Raw genomic sequence first — 16,732 nt, forward strand, 5'->3', positions numbered from 1 at the left:
TGCAATCGATCTCCCAAAGGAGCTGGATGCGGGATCGAACGAAGGTTCCCTGGGCCTGATGGTGATAGAGAACCCAGAACATGTTCCACTTCTCCTGACACTCTGCAGAGGGATGGATCCCCAGGGCAAGATGCCAGTCACCTTTCCAGCTCCAAAATCTCCTGCTCCAACTGGTCTAACGTTGCATCCTTCCTCCGGCTGTGACCCTGGGCCCAAAGTGGTGGGAAAAGGGAAAAGGTTTCAGAATGGAGAAGTAAGCAATAGTAAATCCCTTGTATATTTCTGAAAGCCTGGTCATGTTTCCAATACTCTACTGCCTTAGCCATGATGGCTTTCTTCAGGGAAAGAGGAAGAAGACAGCTGTAATATGTCTGACCTTATTCCATCCAGCAACTTCACTAGCGTTGAGTAAAGTACAGTGTTTCCTTTGAAAAGAAGTGGGTGTTTTAGAATGATTTTTTCTGGAAGTCTCTGTTTTGTACCACAGTTCCCTCAGATCCTCCCTACCCATCCTGATTCCCATAATGAGGAACTACTCTCCTTGACAAAGACAAGCACATTGTTTTTATCCAGGTTCCTCAACATTATTATGAGAGAGAGCTTTTGCCATGTATTGGTAAGGAAGGGAACTGTGCCTGATATATTTCACTGGGACTGAAGTATGGAGTAGAAAAGCAGATGTGTGTGGACTGCCAGAGGAATCACTGACTGATTCTTGTGCAGTTTGGGTTCGGGGAACTGAAACCAGATAAGACAAAGCAGGTATAACTGATACTGTGCCAAATCCTGAGCATTGCTGAGCACTTGCAACTCCCATTGCAGTTAGTGGGCAGTCTCTCAAAGGAAATTATAGGGGCTTTGTACCTCTCAGGATTTGTGCCTAGTGCTTTTGTTTTTTGTGCACTACGTTTGATTTCTCTCCTTTCAAACTGAACATGAGGAACAAACAGAAGTGAACTGCTTGGGAAGAAACTGGCTATGTCTTTTTTGTGTTGCATTTCACCTCTTTGTTTTTGCTTGGCTGCAAAAGGAAAAGCTTAAGTATAATTTAAATGATTTTCTGAGAGGGGGGTGGGAGGGAGCTGAGAACAATGTGCACCATCTAGTGGCTTAGTATGGAACTGCAATTTATGAAGAATGGTAAGAAAGGAATGCGACAACAGGCTACTGCAACTATCACAATTAATTTGACAGACTTTGGAGTTCCTACAGCATTTATGTGGCTGATCAAGAAACGCCAAAATAGATGCAGTATGTGACCACAAACATGGATACAGAGATCACTAGCTATCTATCAAAATTAGACACATGAAATTAATTCCATTATTAGTAAAACTTATTCTATTGTCGTGTATAAATGCATTGTAATGAGCACTGTAGTTAAGGTTGTAAACGCACTTCCATTCTCAACTTGTACTTTCATTCATTGACAGTTGGGGCTGCATAAATTTGTGGCCTTTTTTGTGAAATTTTCCAGATTTGTTTTATTCACTTACATGCCCTGAAATTTTAAGTTTTCATTAAATTTCTCAAAAATGTTAATTGGCTTTGAAAACATGTCAGATTATTTCAGTGTTGCATGTTGCTATAATGAAAACAGATTTGCTCAGATGTAGGTATGCTTTGGTATCAACAGTTTGCTAAAACAGGACTCAGTTTTGAACTTGAATTCACAATGAATTGTGAAAGTGTTCATATTTTGCATATGTTGAATTTCTTTGAAAACAGTTCACACAACTATACTCATAACTGTCTCAAAGGACAACGTTGTTTTTCATTTGGTGGGACTAAATTTGTTTAACATATTTACTGTAACTGAAAAACTGCTCAAGTGCTAGCTGTTGAAGTTACCAGTTTGTGCATAAATATAACAGATAACTTTACATTACTGTTACTAATTTTGGGGAGATATTGTGCATGCTCAACAGTTGGGTGAACCACCATGGACATTGATTTCCATAAATTTAGCTCTTTATTCTGCATGTGAGTTATCTATGAACAGACATTAATGTTTATGAATGTGTTCATTATTTAAAATTATTCCTGAATGATTTTATATGGACATATGTCAGCCTGTGTATTGCTGAGAAACTGTTTGCCGCCACTCTTTCTTCGAGTAATAACTATATGTAGTTTGATACTTACGCTGTGTGATTGCTCACTTAAGGAACATGGCACTGTTTGTTTCCTGACTGGATGAGTCCCAAACCCACAAAGAGTTTTCAAGATGGTAGTGCAAAACCTCTGGCACGAATGCTCATGTCAATACATATTTGCCTGAGTGTTTGTGACACTTTCTCATACCATTATTCATAAAAAGCAAATAAAAGGGGATGCAAATATTGTCAAAACAGATTTGTGTTTTTTATTCAAACAGATGTCCTCAAATTACCCCTATGTGTAGATCAACTCAGTAAGTAATTCAGGCAGGTTTTGCATAACTCAGCTATTGTGCTGAACATGTCAAATTTCTTTGCCCAAAGCTTGAGGAAGCGCCTATGGAACAGTCCATTTCCCTACCCAGTGAGTGCCTTTCTAGGATGGGAACTGCCACCTGTCCCACTTCCTCCCTCTGGTGTTTCTTTCTGGGAAACTTAATTTTGCATTCCCTAGCTTATATGTGAGTAAGGCCAGGTCTACACTACAGACCCATGTCGGTATAACTGCGTCGCTCAGGGGTGTGAAAAATCCACACCCCTGAATGATGTAGTTGTACCAACCTTAACCCACCGTGTAGGTAGTGCTATGTCCACAGGGGAGCTTCTCCCATCCACATAGCTATCATCTCTTGCAGAGGTGAATTAACTACACCGATGAGAGAGTTCTCTCCCATCGGCATAGGAGCATCTTCACTTAAGTGCTATAGCAGCACAGCTGCATCAATGCAGCTGTGCCGATGCAGCATTTTTAGTGTAGACCTGCCCTAAAGTCTCACTCTGAACACTGAATTCCATAAGAGTTTGCACTGTAGCTAGCACATTTTCAAAATTCGCTTTTATTGTCCATTTTGTGTGCGAACAAACTGTTGGGCCAGATTCACTCAGCCAGGCACAGAGAGATGCCATGTACAAGAGCCCTGGTAGTGGTTATTTGCAGCGCTACCACTCCTCTAAGGAATTCCAGGGGAGGAAGTTTCAAGCTCTTTGTAAGGTGCTGGCTTGTGCCTAGTCCACAAAGGACCCACTGCCACATCCAGAGTCTCTTTCCAGGCACAGTTTTATTTTCCAAACATAGGGAAAACATAAAAATATTTCCTTAGCTCACCCTGCTCTACAGCTCCAAGGAGATTTTCCCCTTTGCCTTTCTCAGTCCCTCCTGCTTCAGGGCCTACTGCAGGATTCTTCTTGGCTCTTCTAACTGGCCATCACCTCCCAGGGCTCTTGAAGGCACTTTCCCCCCTCAAGTTCCCACTGCCTCCCCTCCCAGGGGACTCTGGCAGCCCCCCCCTAGGCAACTTACTGCTACTACTGCTCCTGGCCCCCTTCCTTACTGATAGCCTGGCTTTTTATAGGAAACATCTGTCCTCTTCCTCAGATGTGCCAGATTAATTAATAGGTCTGGCTGGCCCTAGGCCCATGGTCTTTAACAGGGCAGACCATCCTGTTACATGCCATGGTATCTCTAGGAGCCCCACCTGTAAAGGCTGCATGTGGGCTGCCCACAAGAGAAACTTGTGGCCATCTTGTGCCACTGAAATTTGCCTTGATGGACTTTCCACTGTCAGGGACCCTCAGCAACTCAAACAATTTTTAGGCAATATAGGCACATCAGAGTAACTATGCCAGTAAATGCACATCCATGGGCCCACTCACTGTTCTTGATCACACTGGGAGTTTTGGACACTCAGAAATTGCATCAGGCTTCCTTCCATGGTGTACCTTTACTGGGGGAGAAAGTAAGCCATCACTGGGCTTCTTCCTTTCCCCTCTACTGTGTTTCTGCTGCTGGTGGAGTAGAGCCCTGCTGGAAGATTCCCTTTTATTAAAAATACTACAGTATTCAGCAGTAATAGTCCAAAATTTCATAGCAACACAATTATAAAAGTTGTATTTTGGAACATAACTGAAGAATACTGTAATATATTTTTATAAGGACCACTCTCAAAATATGCTTTCACTATATGATGGAGTTCTGAAACCTGCCATCCCCATGAAGATCCTGCTTAGTGCAAAAGTCCCATTTTTGGCCACTCCTAGAAAGATTTCAGTGCTGATGGGAGAAATAGCAGCACTGGGGTCCTCTGGAGAAAACTTGTTACTAGGAGCCAGGAGGTAAGTAGAGATCAGGGTTTGAAGCTACAGGATTGAAAGTTAAGCGAATGAAAGACCAAGCCTTGCGGGAAACGGGGACTCAATGAAAGAAGACTGTTAGGTAAGCCTTTGAGTGGAAACTTTTTAATCACTGTGGGGCTGGGAGAGTATCTGATAGGGATCTGAGATTGCTGGGAAGCCACAAGATAGAGTTTGTGGTTGGTTTGAGTCGGAAAGGTTTGCTTCAGGGAACAGCATGGTGACCATTGAAGTCAGTGAATCTTATTCTCAGGCAGAGATGGAGCCAAGAACAGACACAGAAAAGAGATCTACTGAGAGCAAGCAATTGGGCATCAATTGCTTGTCATGGGTGTGTGGGGGGGGTCTTCTTTTGATTCAGTGCCACTAGAAGAGGGAATGTTTGTCCTCAAATAGCTATCTTTAAGGATCCAGCAGCCTCTCATGGGATGGCACGGTATTTCTTTCTGGAGCTCTGGTGGTTTTGCTGTGGCTTCATCTCGTCAGGGTCCATTCATCATTTCTTCTGTGATGAGATTTTATTGTGCAAAATGTCGTGCATGAGTGTTTCATCATAAGACTATTAGTTGTGACGAGATGTCATCCCTAGTAATATATGTTGGGCTCTAATTTAGAGATCATAAATCCAGGCCTGAGTGTGTATACAGTATATGCTATTGGGGACAAAACATCACTGATGTAATATTGCATAGTTCACTGTTGTGGACAAAATGTTGCCTGATGAACTGTCGGCCTCTAGCTGGTGTGGACTCAGTAAAGAGATTTTGGCAGTGACGCCAGGTGGCTTGTGTAAGTAGAGAAAAACAACATGAGAAAATATTCATGGATCCCAAAAGAGTCACTATTAACATTCCCATAATAATGTACATTAAATCTCACTACTGTACTTCATAACAATAAGATTGGCACAATTCTGTAGACTTTGCATCTCAGAAAATGTAGTGGCAGTTTGGCTGCACTGAACAAAATCTCTTTAAGGAGTGCAAAGAGAAGTCCACGGGTGCTTTCTGAGCAGTACATGACTACAATAACATCAGCATGTAGATGCACGGAGCCAGTAAGTACTAGAATGTAAACTCAGCATCCTCCTGCTGTATCTGGGCACTGCAGATGTAAGTCCAGGTGGATAACTTAATTTTATTATTTATGTAGGGCCCAAAAGTATGCTAGGACCTTTACAAATATATGGGTAAAACAGACAGCACAAGGCTTAACACCACTTAAGTTTCCACTAATGCTTTCTGCACAGGGGTAAATTTCACCCATGTAACAAGACAGGTCTCTGCCCTGAAGAACTCACATTCAAAGCACTTTAAAGTACTTGATTTCGGTGGGAGCTATAGGTGCTTGATACCTTTGAAAATCAAATCGCCTGTCTAGGTGCTTAAATTGGATTTAGGTGTTTATTTTAGGCATGCACTTTTGAAAAATTTAACCAGTGGAGATTTTTTTAAACTGAGAACCATGCTGGACAAATCTTGCTAGGATTATTCCAAAAAGAGAAACAAAATAATTAACAACCGTTAGTAACTTACTTTTAAATGCTGACTATTGTTTATATTTTCATTAAAATAGAGTATGTTGCTAAATAGAAAACATATATAATATGCGTTGGGTGACTCCTATGATTTTTATTTGCCCAGATGCCGCCTACTTGATACTCAGTTTAGATTGAATTGAGGGGACGTGCTGAGAGGTGAAGTTATGTTGGTTACTTCCAACCTCAACTGAATGAGGACCTCTACCCCAATGTAGATTTAATAGCATGTGTCCATCTTGTGTGTGAGTGTTATAATGGAGTTAAGACAGGGCTGGTGATGATGTAGAGGTCACCAAGTAGCAGAGGGACTCCTGAGTCATTAGCTGAGCTGATAGAGTTATTCTCCGCTATGTTGCTGGAGTCTCTGAGACTTCCTCTTGGGTGACTTCAACATCTGTGGGAATAGGGACTTGTCTTGATCAATTTAGGACCTGGTGTGATTAGTATTGGACTGTCCCAAGTGGTTTCTGGCTCAGCTCATCCACACTCTATATTGGAGCTGCTCTAATACTGGAAAAACAGAGTTCACAAATATTTGCTCAAATTTGAAATAGCTGATCAGTTCGACCACACCTACATGAGAACAAAGGTCTTTGTTATTCACTGTTTGTCATACATTATTCTCCTGGTTGAAGTTTCATTCATCTGATGATGATCAGAAAATACCAAGGGGTGAAATCCTTGCTCCATTGAAGTCAATGGAAAAACTCTCATTGACTTCAGACTTCATTGGGGCTAGAATTTCACACCAGGTGCTTTACATGATCAGTCATGCACCACAAATAATAAATAGTTAACATTCAAAGTCAACAGTTCACCAAAAACTCCTAGGTTGGCATTTATTTTTATAAACTCTTTGTTGAATAAAAACAAATAGCAAATAAATTAGTAAAAACCATCTTTATGTAAATGATTTGTGAACAGAAGAAAAGATTAACCATATCTGGTAATTTATTCACAACAAATAATTCAACCAGCTGTACTCTGGATCTTGTTTTGGGGGTAGGTTTGGAGGTCAGGGGGATGAGATAACCACAGTCCCCTGCGTTTTTGAGTTTGCAGGTACCTGATCTGTTGGACTAAAGGACCTACTTTATTGGTCTGCTTCCCCAAGGCTGATGGAACTATCTGGATTCAGGTTACACAGGAAATGAATATTATCCAGCCCGGAGACCACAATATTGATGTCCTGAAAGGCATTATCCTCTCCTTTTGTCCTCTCTTATTGACATAGTGACCATTAAAACACTTTCTTGCCCTACTTCATCTTCACAGGTCATGATGGTATACTGATGACCTACAACAGATGACAAGCATGACTGGGGCATATAGAGTTTTGAAATGCTATGCTGTGGCTGTGCTGTAGGTGAAGAAAGGTTTCTTTACCTCCCTCACAGCACCTGAAAAATCCCAATCAGATAAACTGTTCTAGGCAGTGAAAAAGCTACGTATCTAATTTGTTTACATCAAAGACCAGAGTCAGGTATAGTTTTTGAGGGGATTTTTGGCAGATAAGATTGCTCAGATTCAGGCTGTGCTGTCTGAGCTCTTGGTAGCTGAGGGGTAAAAACAAGGGAGGCATGTGTGTGTGTGTGTGTGTGTGTGTGTGTGTCTGTCACAGCTCTCCTCCTTTGGTGGAAGCAGGAAGAAAGATCCCCATTGTTGTCCCCACGACGTGGGGCATACCACTCGTGTTCTTTCGACCTGCTCATTGGTTGGTGCTGAAATGAGGACAAGCCAGCCAGGGGAATTTGGAGTGGGAGGAGCAAGAGGAGTTTTTTCATAGCTGAGTAGTTTTTAGGGCCCATCAGAGATTGTGCCTGGGATGAGAGAGAGTTGGCTGAGACTTAATCTGACAAAACTGAATTGGGGGAGCAGTGCAAAGCATGGCCAGCTGTGTACCAGGGGAGTATGCCTGTGTGACACAGGTTCGGAGACTGCGTGTGCTGTTGGATCCCCACTGCTTCTGGATAGCCATGTCGCAGCACTGGCCAATAAGTGCTTTTTTTTCCTATTAGTCCTTAGCTATAAGGTTGTAGCGTTATCTATGCCTTTTGTCATCTCAAATATGGCCTACTCTAATGAGTTCTGCAGGGGACACATTACTACATGTGTATATTACTGGAATGTCTTCTACATGGGACTATAGCAGAAGAGTATTCAGGAGCATCAGCTCAAGCAGAATGCAGCAGATCATTTGTTTAGTGAGGTGTTTCGCAGGCAGCTTATTCCACAATTATTTCCACTGATTTCCGGGTCATTTTCTGTTATAATTCAAGGTATTGGTTTTGACCTAAAAAGCTCTAAAAAGTTTGGTACCTAACTACCTGAGAAATTGCCATTCACCCTTCAGGCCACCTGAGCCTCCTGGGTTCCATTTTTGGTCCAATGGAGCCTGAGTTCATAGATCTTTGGCTCCAAGAGCTTTGAAGAGAGGGAGGATTGGAAGAGGTGATGTCTGCTTATTTTATCTAATCTGTATCTGTCTGTCCGTCTAGGGTATTTAAGGCAGAGGCGTAGCGAGCGCCCTCCATACCCTCCGACCGGAGGGGGCCCCGCAAGGAAGGGGGCCCCTAAAAGTGGCAAAATAAATACCGCATTCCAGTTTCTGCATTGTAAGGGGCCCCGCCCGGACATATGTTCGGAGGGGGCCACCGTTCGGAGGGGGCCACGTTCTTTGTTGCTACGGCCCTGATTTAAGGCATTTATCACCTCGGGATCTAAGCACATTCCTCAAATAACCAAGGCCCTTCCTCTTTTTTTACTTAGTGGTCTTTTCCCCTTTCTTTTAACTCTACTAGTTCGTTTAATAAAGTTGAGAATTCTTGCACAGGGCTTTATAAACATGTGTTATTAGATTTTAAATCTGTTTTGAAAGTGCCTCTATCCTACTCCTTCCTAGTAAAGTGACCTTTTTAAATGGAGGGAAGTGGGTTTAGATGACAGTCATGATAAATGCGGTCATGTTCACTCAATAAAATAAGGCCCAGTGCATTTGAGGATAAATCAGTGAAATGTACAGCCCCACCTGTCTGTCTCCATCATTCATTTCCACTGTCACTTTCACAGTGGCTGATGGATCACAGTTGCTGTAAAATTAGACAGCCTTTAATCTCATTTCATCCTGATTAGCTTCTCTTTACCCTTTCCCTCTAACTCACTGACTGACACGCTAAAAACTCACACTGGGCTGTGTTTGAGCATGGCATACAAACTTCTCTTCAAATACCTTTTTCGTGGGGCAGGCAGGTGTTCACCTGAGTTGAAATCTAAAAATGAGAGGCTGAGATTCATGTTATTAAAATAAATCAGCAGCCAAAGGGACAGATAGAAAATTAATGAGAGTGTTGGTCTATATGGCCAGACCATGTGGTGGGCCAAATTCTGCCCCAGTTACATCCTTGTAACATGAATGGCATCAATAGATTCCACCAATGCTATTGGAGCCTGAATTTATCTTTTGGTTTGTTCCACCCATATGTTTTGATTATACATTATGACAAGTTAGGCTGTGTGCAAAACTAAGACACCTGTTTTTTAAAAGTTACATTTTAGAACTAGAGGTTTTTTTCTCTTTTAAAGGGCATTTTTAGAGCTATAAAATTTGTGCATTCTCATAGTTTTCATTCATAACTAATTCAGAATTATGAAGGACACTGAAAATGCTTAGGTGTTAAAAATGTAGCTTTGGGGATATTGCAATTTCAGGGCAAGAAGGTCCTCTCAGATACTAACTGATTCTGCCTCCTTCAGAGCTTGCAGAGCACAATATCACAGTCGAGATTCATGTAGCCCTGAGCACAAAATGTTGCCTATAATGTTACAGGAAACTAAGCAAAGCTAGTGTAGACTCATGTCATAGTCACCTCTTCTCTTAAGGCCTCTTCTCTTAAGGCCTTACTTAGGTAAACGTCCCATTAACTTTATTAGGAGTTCTACCTGAGCAACAACTAAAGGTTTGGGCTATTAAAGTCCAGTCCTGCACCAATTAAGTCAGTGAGAATTTTGCCATTTAGTTCAGTGGGAGCAGGATTAAGCCCTTAGTTTTCAAGGTTTAGTTGTCCTCATAAGCATGGGACTCTTGGATACATGATCATTTATGTGCATGGCAGTTGCTGAAAAACTTAATATAATTTCTTCCTCTATTGACCCTCTCTGTTTGTACCAATGTGGGGGAGTAAACAAAGTAATGCAAACACAAAGGGTAACCAATATTTGTGGGTGATGTATTGTGTGCATTTTGTTTTTTGGTAAATGCAAGATCTTTCAGGAATTGACTAAAGGAGAACAAGAGAGAACTTGGTTATGGAAACAAGTCATTGGCTTGATCCTAATTTTACAAACTAACAGAGTAGCTGTGTAGGTATTAGTTGGTGGCTCTGCTTGCTAGGGCTGGAGAGTCCCTTTTTGGCATGTAGAGAAAGAAACACTAATGTCCTATGGAATACAATCTCATCTTGCAACCCATGCTACATGAAAAATGGCTAAGGTCCAGTTTATAAGATAAGGTTTACAAAATGGGGAAAGTGACTGAGATTTAAAGAATGGGGAAAATATTTTGCATTTGGGAGAAACACTGTGCATTGACTAATAAGATATCAAAACCTCTGGTGTTTAAATTCGTTCAGCATACTAGCAACCTGTATATAGTAAAAATCCCTATAGAGTGTCTAGTCCCAGTTACTTCATGGTTGTATAAAATTTACCAGTAGCAAATAACCTTCATTAATGCATTTCCACTAAACCAGGCTGCGTAATTTAAGAATTGCTTCACTTATATGGCTTGTAAGAGCACAGACTATGAAAATAATATTCGACCTTTACTAAAAACTAAAAATGCACCTTGCTTATTCATCATTGCCTTGCAAAAACTTCAGTAAGAAGCTTAAATGAGCCCACTTGATCTTTAAGAAAATGTGTCCTAAATAACAAAGCTATGCATATTTCTTCTTATTATTATTTGCATATGCTATACTGCACAACTGCATTCTGAGAAAAATAAAAGATAATAAAACAAATGAAATGAGAGATATATCACCCAAAATAATCCAAGTGTGAGATAGGCTGCTTTTTTTTTTTTTTTTTTTTTTTTTTTTTTGGCATTGGCAAAAGAGCACAAAGTAAGAGCTGGCCCTGAGTCATATTGATTTCCCACTGCAGTGGTTTCCTAAGTGCTCTGTTGATCCGTGTCAAGCAATAAGTTCCCTGCCTGTACATGCACATCACCTCCCCATTTGTCCTCACCTAGATTTAAGGTGCCCATATGATGAGCTGAACAAGGACATCATTTTTCCTACTGGTGTCACTGGGCCAAAACTACTGCATGTGGTACGATAACTAATACCATGTTCGTTTACATTTACCTTATGATATTACAATAGTGCTGTATAACACAGATCAGTACACATTATGGTATATAAGCAGTCTGTTTTTGTACCTTAGCTCTTGCTGTGGAAAATGGAAATGAAACGAAAAATAGTCTGATGGTTTTAGCCAGGGCCTATAATAACAATCCGAAAAACACCTCCCAAAAAAGGATATTGCAGACCTAATATCACAGCTTTGATCTTTGTTAATGAAGGGCTTCCTGATTAGATGAATAGAAAATGTGTAGTTGTGCTGCTAATGACATTGTACAGGAAATTAAGCGTATACATTTGGAGAAAGCATTAAATCAGCAGGACCTTAATTTAAAAACTTAAAACTGTATGGAAATGCAGCTTGTTCATTGCTGTGTAATAGAAAGCTAGTGAACACACTGACTCTTGCTGTGGAAGCATTGCCAACAGAATAAAGCTGGGATGAGGTTTTTTTAATGTGTCCTAGAATTTTCTGTCTTATTTTCAGAGAAATATCAGACATCTTGGTCCATTTTCGTGTGTCTCTTATTTTTAGAATGCCCGTAGATGTCAGTCGGACAGGTGTGGGTAGTCTTAGTAACCATATTTCATGTAACATGGTTATTCTTCAGTAATTTGCAGGATACCCTTATGTGAAATTATTGTTAATCAATCGGATTTTGGCTGCTGCAAATTCACTGCACATACATATTTAGAGCTATGCATTACCTACATATCCAGTTCCAGATTTTGTAGAGTCATGTTTTGTACCTTTGCTAAAGTAAATATTTTTAAATAAACAGAGTGCTAAGATAGAGAATGATAAAGAATACTTTGTTTTATTTGCAGTTATGCCATATAATAGTGCCCATCACTGTGTTGTGGAAGTAGAAAATTTCTTGTTCGTTTTGGGAGGAGAAGACCAGTGGAACCCAAATGGTATGTACACAACATTAAAAGAGAGCATGCACAGATTCTAATATATCACATCAAGTGATGCAGTAGGCAGTGAATGATCCTGATTGAGTTATTGAACTGGTTAAGATCACTTATGTCCCAGCCAGTGACATAATAAATATCTGAAGCTTTAGTTTCTCCAGTATTCCTCAGGTCCCATCCCTTGGGAAATGCCACAGGCATCAGAACAGACTCTTTCAAGTGAAGGCACCAGGCAGCAGCTGTTAAGAATTTTAACCCTCATTTCCAGTTTCCTTCCAGTCATAATATAATAATGCTATTGTAGTAAATGAATGCTCTCTTTCCAATGTCTAACCAGACACTTGCAGCTAAAGTTGTTAATGTGTTAATTATCTAGAGTCTCAAGCCTCTTAAACCGGTCCTTTTTCTAGTCTTGTACAAGAGCTTTCCATATAGATTATCTGCTGCTACCTTCTTTTGATTTGATTACTTCATAAATTTACTGCAAAGAGAAATTAAACAATTTAACAGGCTTCTGAGCAAAGCAAAAGGAGAACACTGTGCCTTGCAAAATTCACAAAATTGTCAAGACATTGTTAGAAAGCTTGCACATGAAGAACGAGTTGTAGTTGTAGCAGTCTGTCTAACAGAGATAATTATGACTGAGAAACCATAAAACAGCTTGCAGGTACACATTTTTACTTTAAAACACCAGAAGATCCAGCTGAAATTACATATACTGCATATATTTTATTGTGAATGCCCCATTTCAGCATCTGCACTAAACCAAATTATAGAAAATTGTTACATCTGTTCACTTCCTAAAATCTGAGACAAACAATCCAGTCTACTCTATAAGCATATTTCCGGTGCAGTTAAAAACATCACTAAATGTCTTGAGAGAAAAACCCTTCATCTCTGTTGTTGAATCTCCTGTATTCTAAGCAGGAGCTTGTTGTACATGTTGTTTCATTATAATTATTATTAGTATTGTGGTAGTTCCAGGCTCCCCGGCTGTTTTTTGGTGCTCCATTGTGCTAGGCGCTGTACATACACATAGTAAGAAACAGACCCTACACCAAAGTGTTTACAGTTAAGTAGTCAAGACAGACTAAAGGTTTGAGAAAGGAAGTATAAGTATTCACATTTTACAGATGAAGAAACTGGGATTAAGTGATTTGAACAAGGTCCTACAGGAAGTCTGTGGCAGTGGCAGGAATTGAACCCAGCTTTCCTGACCAGATGGTCCACCAGTCCATCCTTCTTAATATCTTAAGTGCAAAGGTATCTAAATCAACTACTAGAGCCTGAAGTTCATTCTGTGAGTTGAAGACACTCCCCCTAGGAGTAAAACAACTTCCATGTAAGAAATTGGCTCACAGGATCAAGTTTTTCAAACTCTGTAAATACCAGATAAACGTAATGTGTGAACAGAATGAATCTGGGACAAGAGCACTAATGATATTGGTGATCACTATACACATATACCCCAATAAAGATGGATCTGATACATTACAAAAAATTGGACATGAATGTCATCCACTATACATTGTCCACTTATTCCTGGACTTCTTCTATACTCTATTTAGACTAAATAAAGGATGTCATCACTACACACACTAGGCCCAATATCATTTACATTAAGGGCCTTTTATACAACTCTGGCAGTGTAAGGGGGGGGGGTTCAAAAGGGGTGTGAATGTAACTGACCTGTCAGAGCAGTGTAAATGGTGTGTAGTGTAAATGAGAATTCATTGTTCGTTTCTTTGTTTATGTGAATCAAAATTGGGCCTTCATTGCTGCTTCTATGTTCATTGGATGGAGGTTCCCATTGGGATGGGAGAAACTAGGGGTAGGGGCAGTGGGTATGAGCCACCAAACTGGCAGACACTTGAGGAGCTCTGCTCCCAACCCCATACAACTTGGAACCTCTAGAGAGAGCACCTGAACCCTCCAGGACATATTTTGGACTCCTTCTCCATCCTGGCAGCCTGAGAGCCATTTTGTCATTTGTGGCCTCCTTTCATGGCTATGCAGTACCAGCCACAAACGGGACCCTGTGGGGGTGAATGCTGCCAAGAGCAGCACTGAATATCTGTGGGATCTGTAAGGGAGTACATTGGAGAATGCAGCTACTCCCTGGCAACACTTCTAGCACTGCCTCACAGAGCCCTGACTCTGCAGAATTGAGGGAGAAGATTTTCTTGCAGGATTTGGGGGAGGGGAAACAAGCTACACCTCCCATTCACCTTGCACAGATTTGCCTAATCTGACTCCCCCTGTGCTCACTTCACTGGACAGGAACAGCAGCCCCTTTATTTTCAAATGCAGTTCACAGTTTCTTACATAGAGGGTACGTCTACACTTACCTCCGGGTCCGACGGCAGGCAATCGATGTTCTGGGATCGATTTATCGCGTCTTGTCTAGACGCGATAAATCGATCCCGGATCGATCCCGGAAGTGCTCGCCGTCTACGCCGGTACTCCAGCTCAGCGAGAGGAGTACGCGGCATCGACGGGGGAGCCTGCCTGCAGCGTCTGGACCCACGGTAAGTTCGGACTAAGGTACTTCGAATTCATCTACGTTATTAACGTAGCTGAATTTGCGTACCTTAGTCCGAAGTGGGGGGGTAGTGTGGACCAGGCCAGTGAGAAGTACTTCCTAACATGCACTTCCAGGCTGACGTGCAAAGCAAACTGGTGCATGCAATTTTCTTTCAAACTGAATTCCAAGAATAGATTGGAGGATCCACATTAAAGCCTGTTGTGCTGGGCAGTTTGGAAACTCCTGTGCTAGCACCAATGCATAATGTGTTATGAAGTGTAGGACCACAAAATCAGAGGCGTGTAGAGTAACAACAGTTAAAAAGCTGTTATACCGCCAAGGAGTTCTGAGGGCACAATAAACTCGGAGATCTTGGTTTGTAGTATCAATAGCAGCATTAGAACCATCCCAGAATTCAAGCTTGTATTCAGTACTTGCCCATGTTCTGTAAATCTACTTTTTATAATATAAATATATAAACAGATTTTTTAAAAAGACCTGGAGTTAACATGACGTGTGCCTGCTTACTACCAACCCAACTGCTTTTCTTGTATGTTGTATCTGTTGCCCTCAACCTTCATCTCTTCATTGTTTTTACAGATTGTAATCTCTTTGAGGCAGGGACCATGGGTGAAATCCTGGCCTCACTGAAGTCAGTGGCAGAACTCCCATTGCCTTCAACATGGCAGAATCTCACCCCCTCTTTTCAGATATATTTGTGTAGTACCCAGCAAAATGGGGCCTCAATCCTGATTTAGGGACATGCTGGATCTGGCAGAAAATACTGCACTTTTCAGCAGTCACCTACCACATCCCATCCTGTAAGCAACATGCTCACACAGAGTACAGAGGATAAATTTACTTCCAGAAGTAGAAGACAACATGTGCCTTTCTCTAAATCCTTGTAGAACACGTTCTTAGATTATTAGAGTTAAAAACTGTGGCTGGATCATTGTTCTTATCTATGAGTTTGATGTTTATAAATGTATCCTGGGGTTTATGTACAAAACAAGAGGCAAGGGGGACCAATCCTTTAGATGCTTTGACAATGTCAAATATTCACCTAGCAGAATACCCTCTGATCATTTATTTAACTGTGACGTATACGGTTGGGTTATCCTACTATCTTTTGGAGCCTCTAATTCAATTTTTAGTCACACATACATAAACAAAGGTTTCTTTTTCAGAGACCCTCATGTGTTGAAGTCTCAGGTGTTACACAGAAATTGCAATACACTCTTTTGCTTCAGTCTTCTTGTTTTGATGTCAATCTGTATGTAAAATAAGGTGCAATCTTAATATCATGAAGGCATGCATACAATTCTGGGGTTTGACAGCAGGGATAAGCTAGTTAACTGGCTTATGTTGCTCATGTTTCCCATTTTAGCTAACACACTTGGAGTAAGAGTATATTCTCCCCCCAATGTACATGTATAACTCCTGCTAACTTACACCGTAGGTGGGTAGTAGAATAAAAATAAAATAGTGTAGCGGTCACACAACACATGTTAATGATCTGTGTAGCTCCTGGTTATTTAAACAATCTTTTTCACCTTGCTCCAAATAGAAATGAAGTGGGAAGGAAGGAAAGTACATGTTATTCCTGTGGTTTTTCAAACTGCCACAAAGTCCTCTAGTCATAAAAATGCCATGAAGAAGCCCCAGCTTGAGCAATAATTTTCTGTTGTGTCATGAGAACTTTATTTATGGTGGATTTGAAAATACCAGGGCTTCTGTTTTCAGATACAAATTTCCAAGTTCTTATTACAGAAGAAAATAATATTCTTTACGTTTTTATTTATACCATTGATATTTGCTAGCTCAAATACTGTAGTGCCCCATTTATTGAATAACAACATGTGCTGAGTTCATACATTGTTATAAAAAGGGGACCCTTTATAAAAAACTGCCAACGTGTGAAATATATTTAATATACTAAATGGTGATGTTAAATACATGAAATAAACAGTTGAGTGTCAAAATAATCTATCTTTACAGGGAAACACAGTACAAACTTTGTCAGTCGATATGATCCCAGGTTTAACAGCTGGATACAACTTCCACCCATGCAAGAGAGGTAAAAACCTGCTACAAATTTTTC

At 40.7% G+C, this 16,732-nt stretch overlaps 1 protein-coding gene across 1 annotated transcript in view; it reads left to right on the forward strand.

The window, feature by feature from the left end:
* Positions 1–16,732, forward strand: part of KLHL14 (kelch like family member 14) — a 76,175-nt gene that overhangs the window by 40,114 nt on the left and 19,329 nt on the right. The window contains exons 3-4 of the mRNA XM_065399962.1: positions 12,018–12,107; positions 16,630–16,708. Coding sequence (XP_065256034.1) covers positions 12,018–12,107; positions 16,630–16,708 — 169 coding nt within the window. The remainder of the gene's footprint in view (positions 1–12,017; positions 12,108–16,629; positions 16,709–16,732) is intronic.

The sequence above is a fragment of the Emys orbicularis genome, chromosome 2 (assembly GCF_028017835.1).
Source record: "Emys orbicularis isolate rEmyOrb1 chromosome 2, rEmyOrb1.hap1, whole genome shotgun sequence".
In the NCBI taxonomy this organism is placed as follows: Eukaryota; Metazoa; Chordata; order Testudines; family Emydidae; genus Emys; species Emys orbicularis.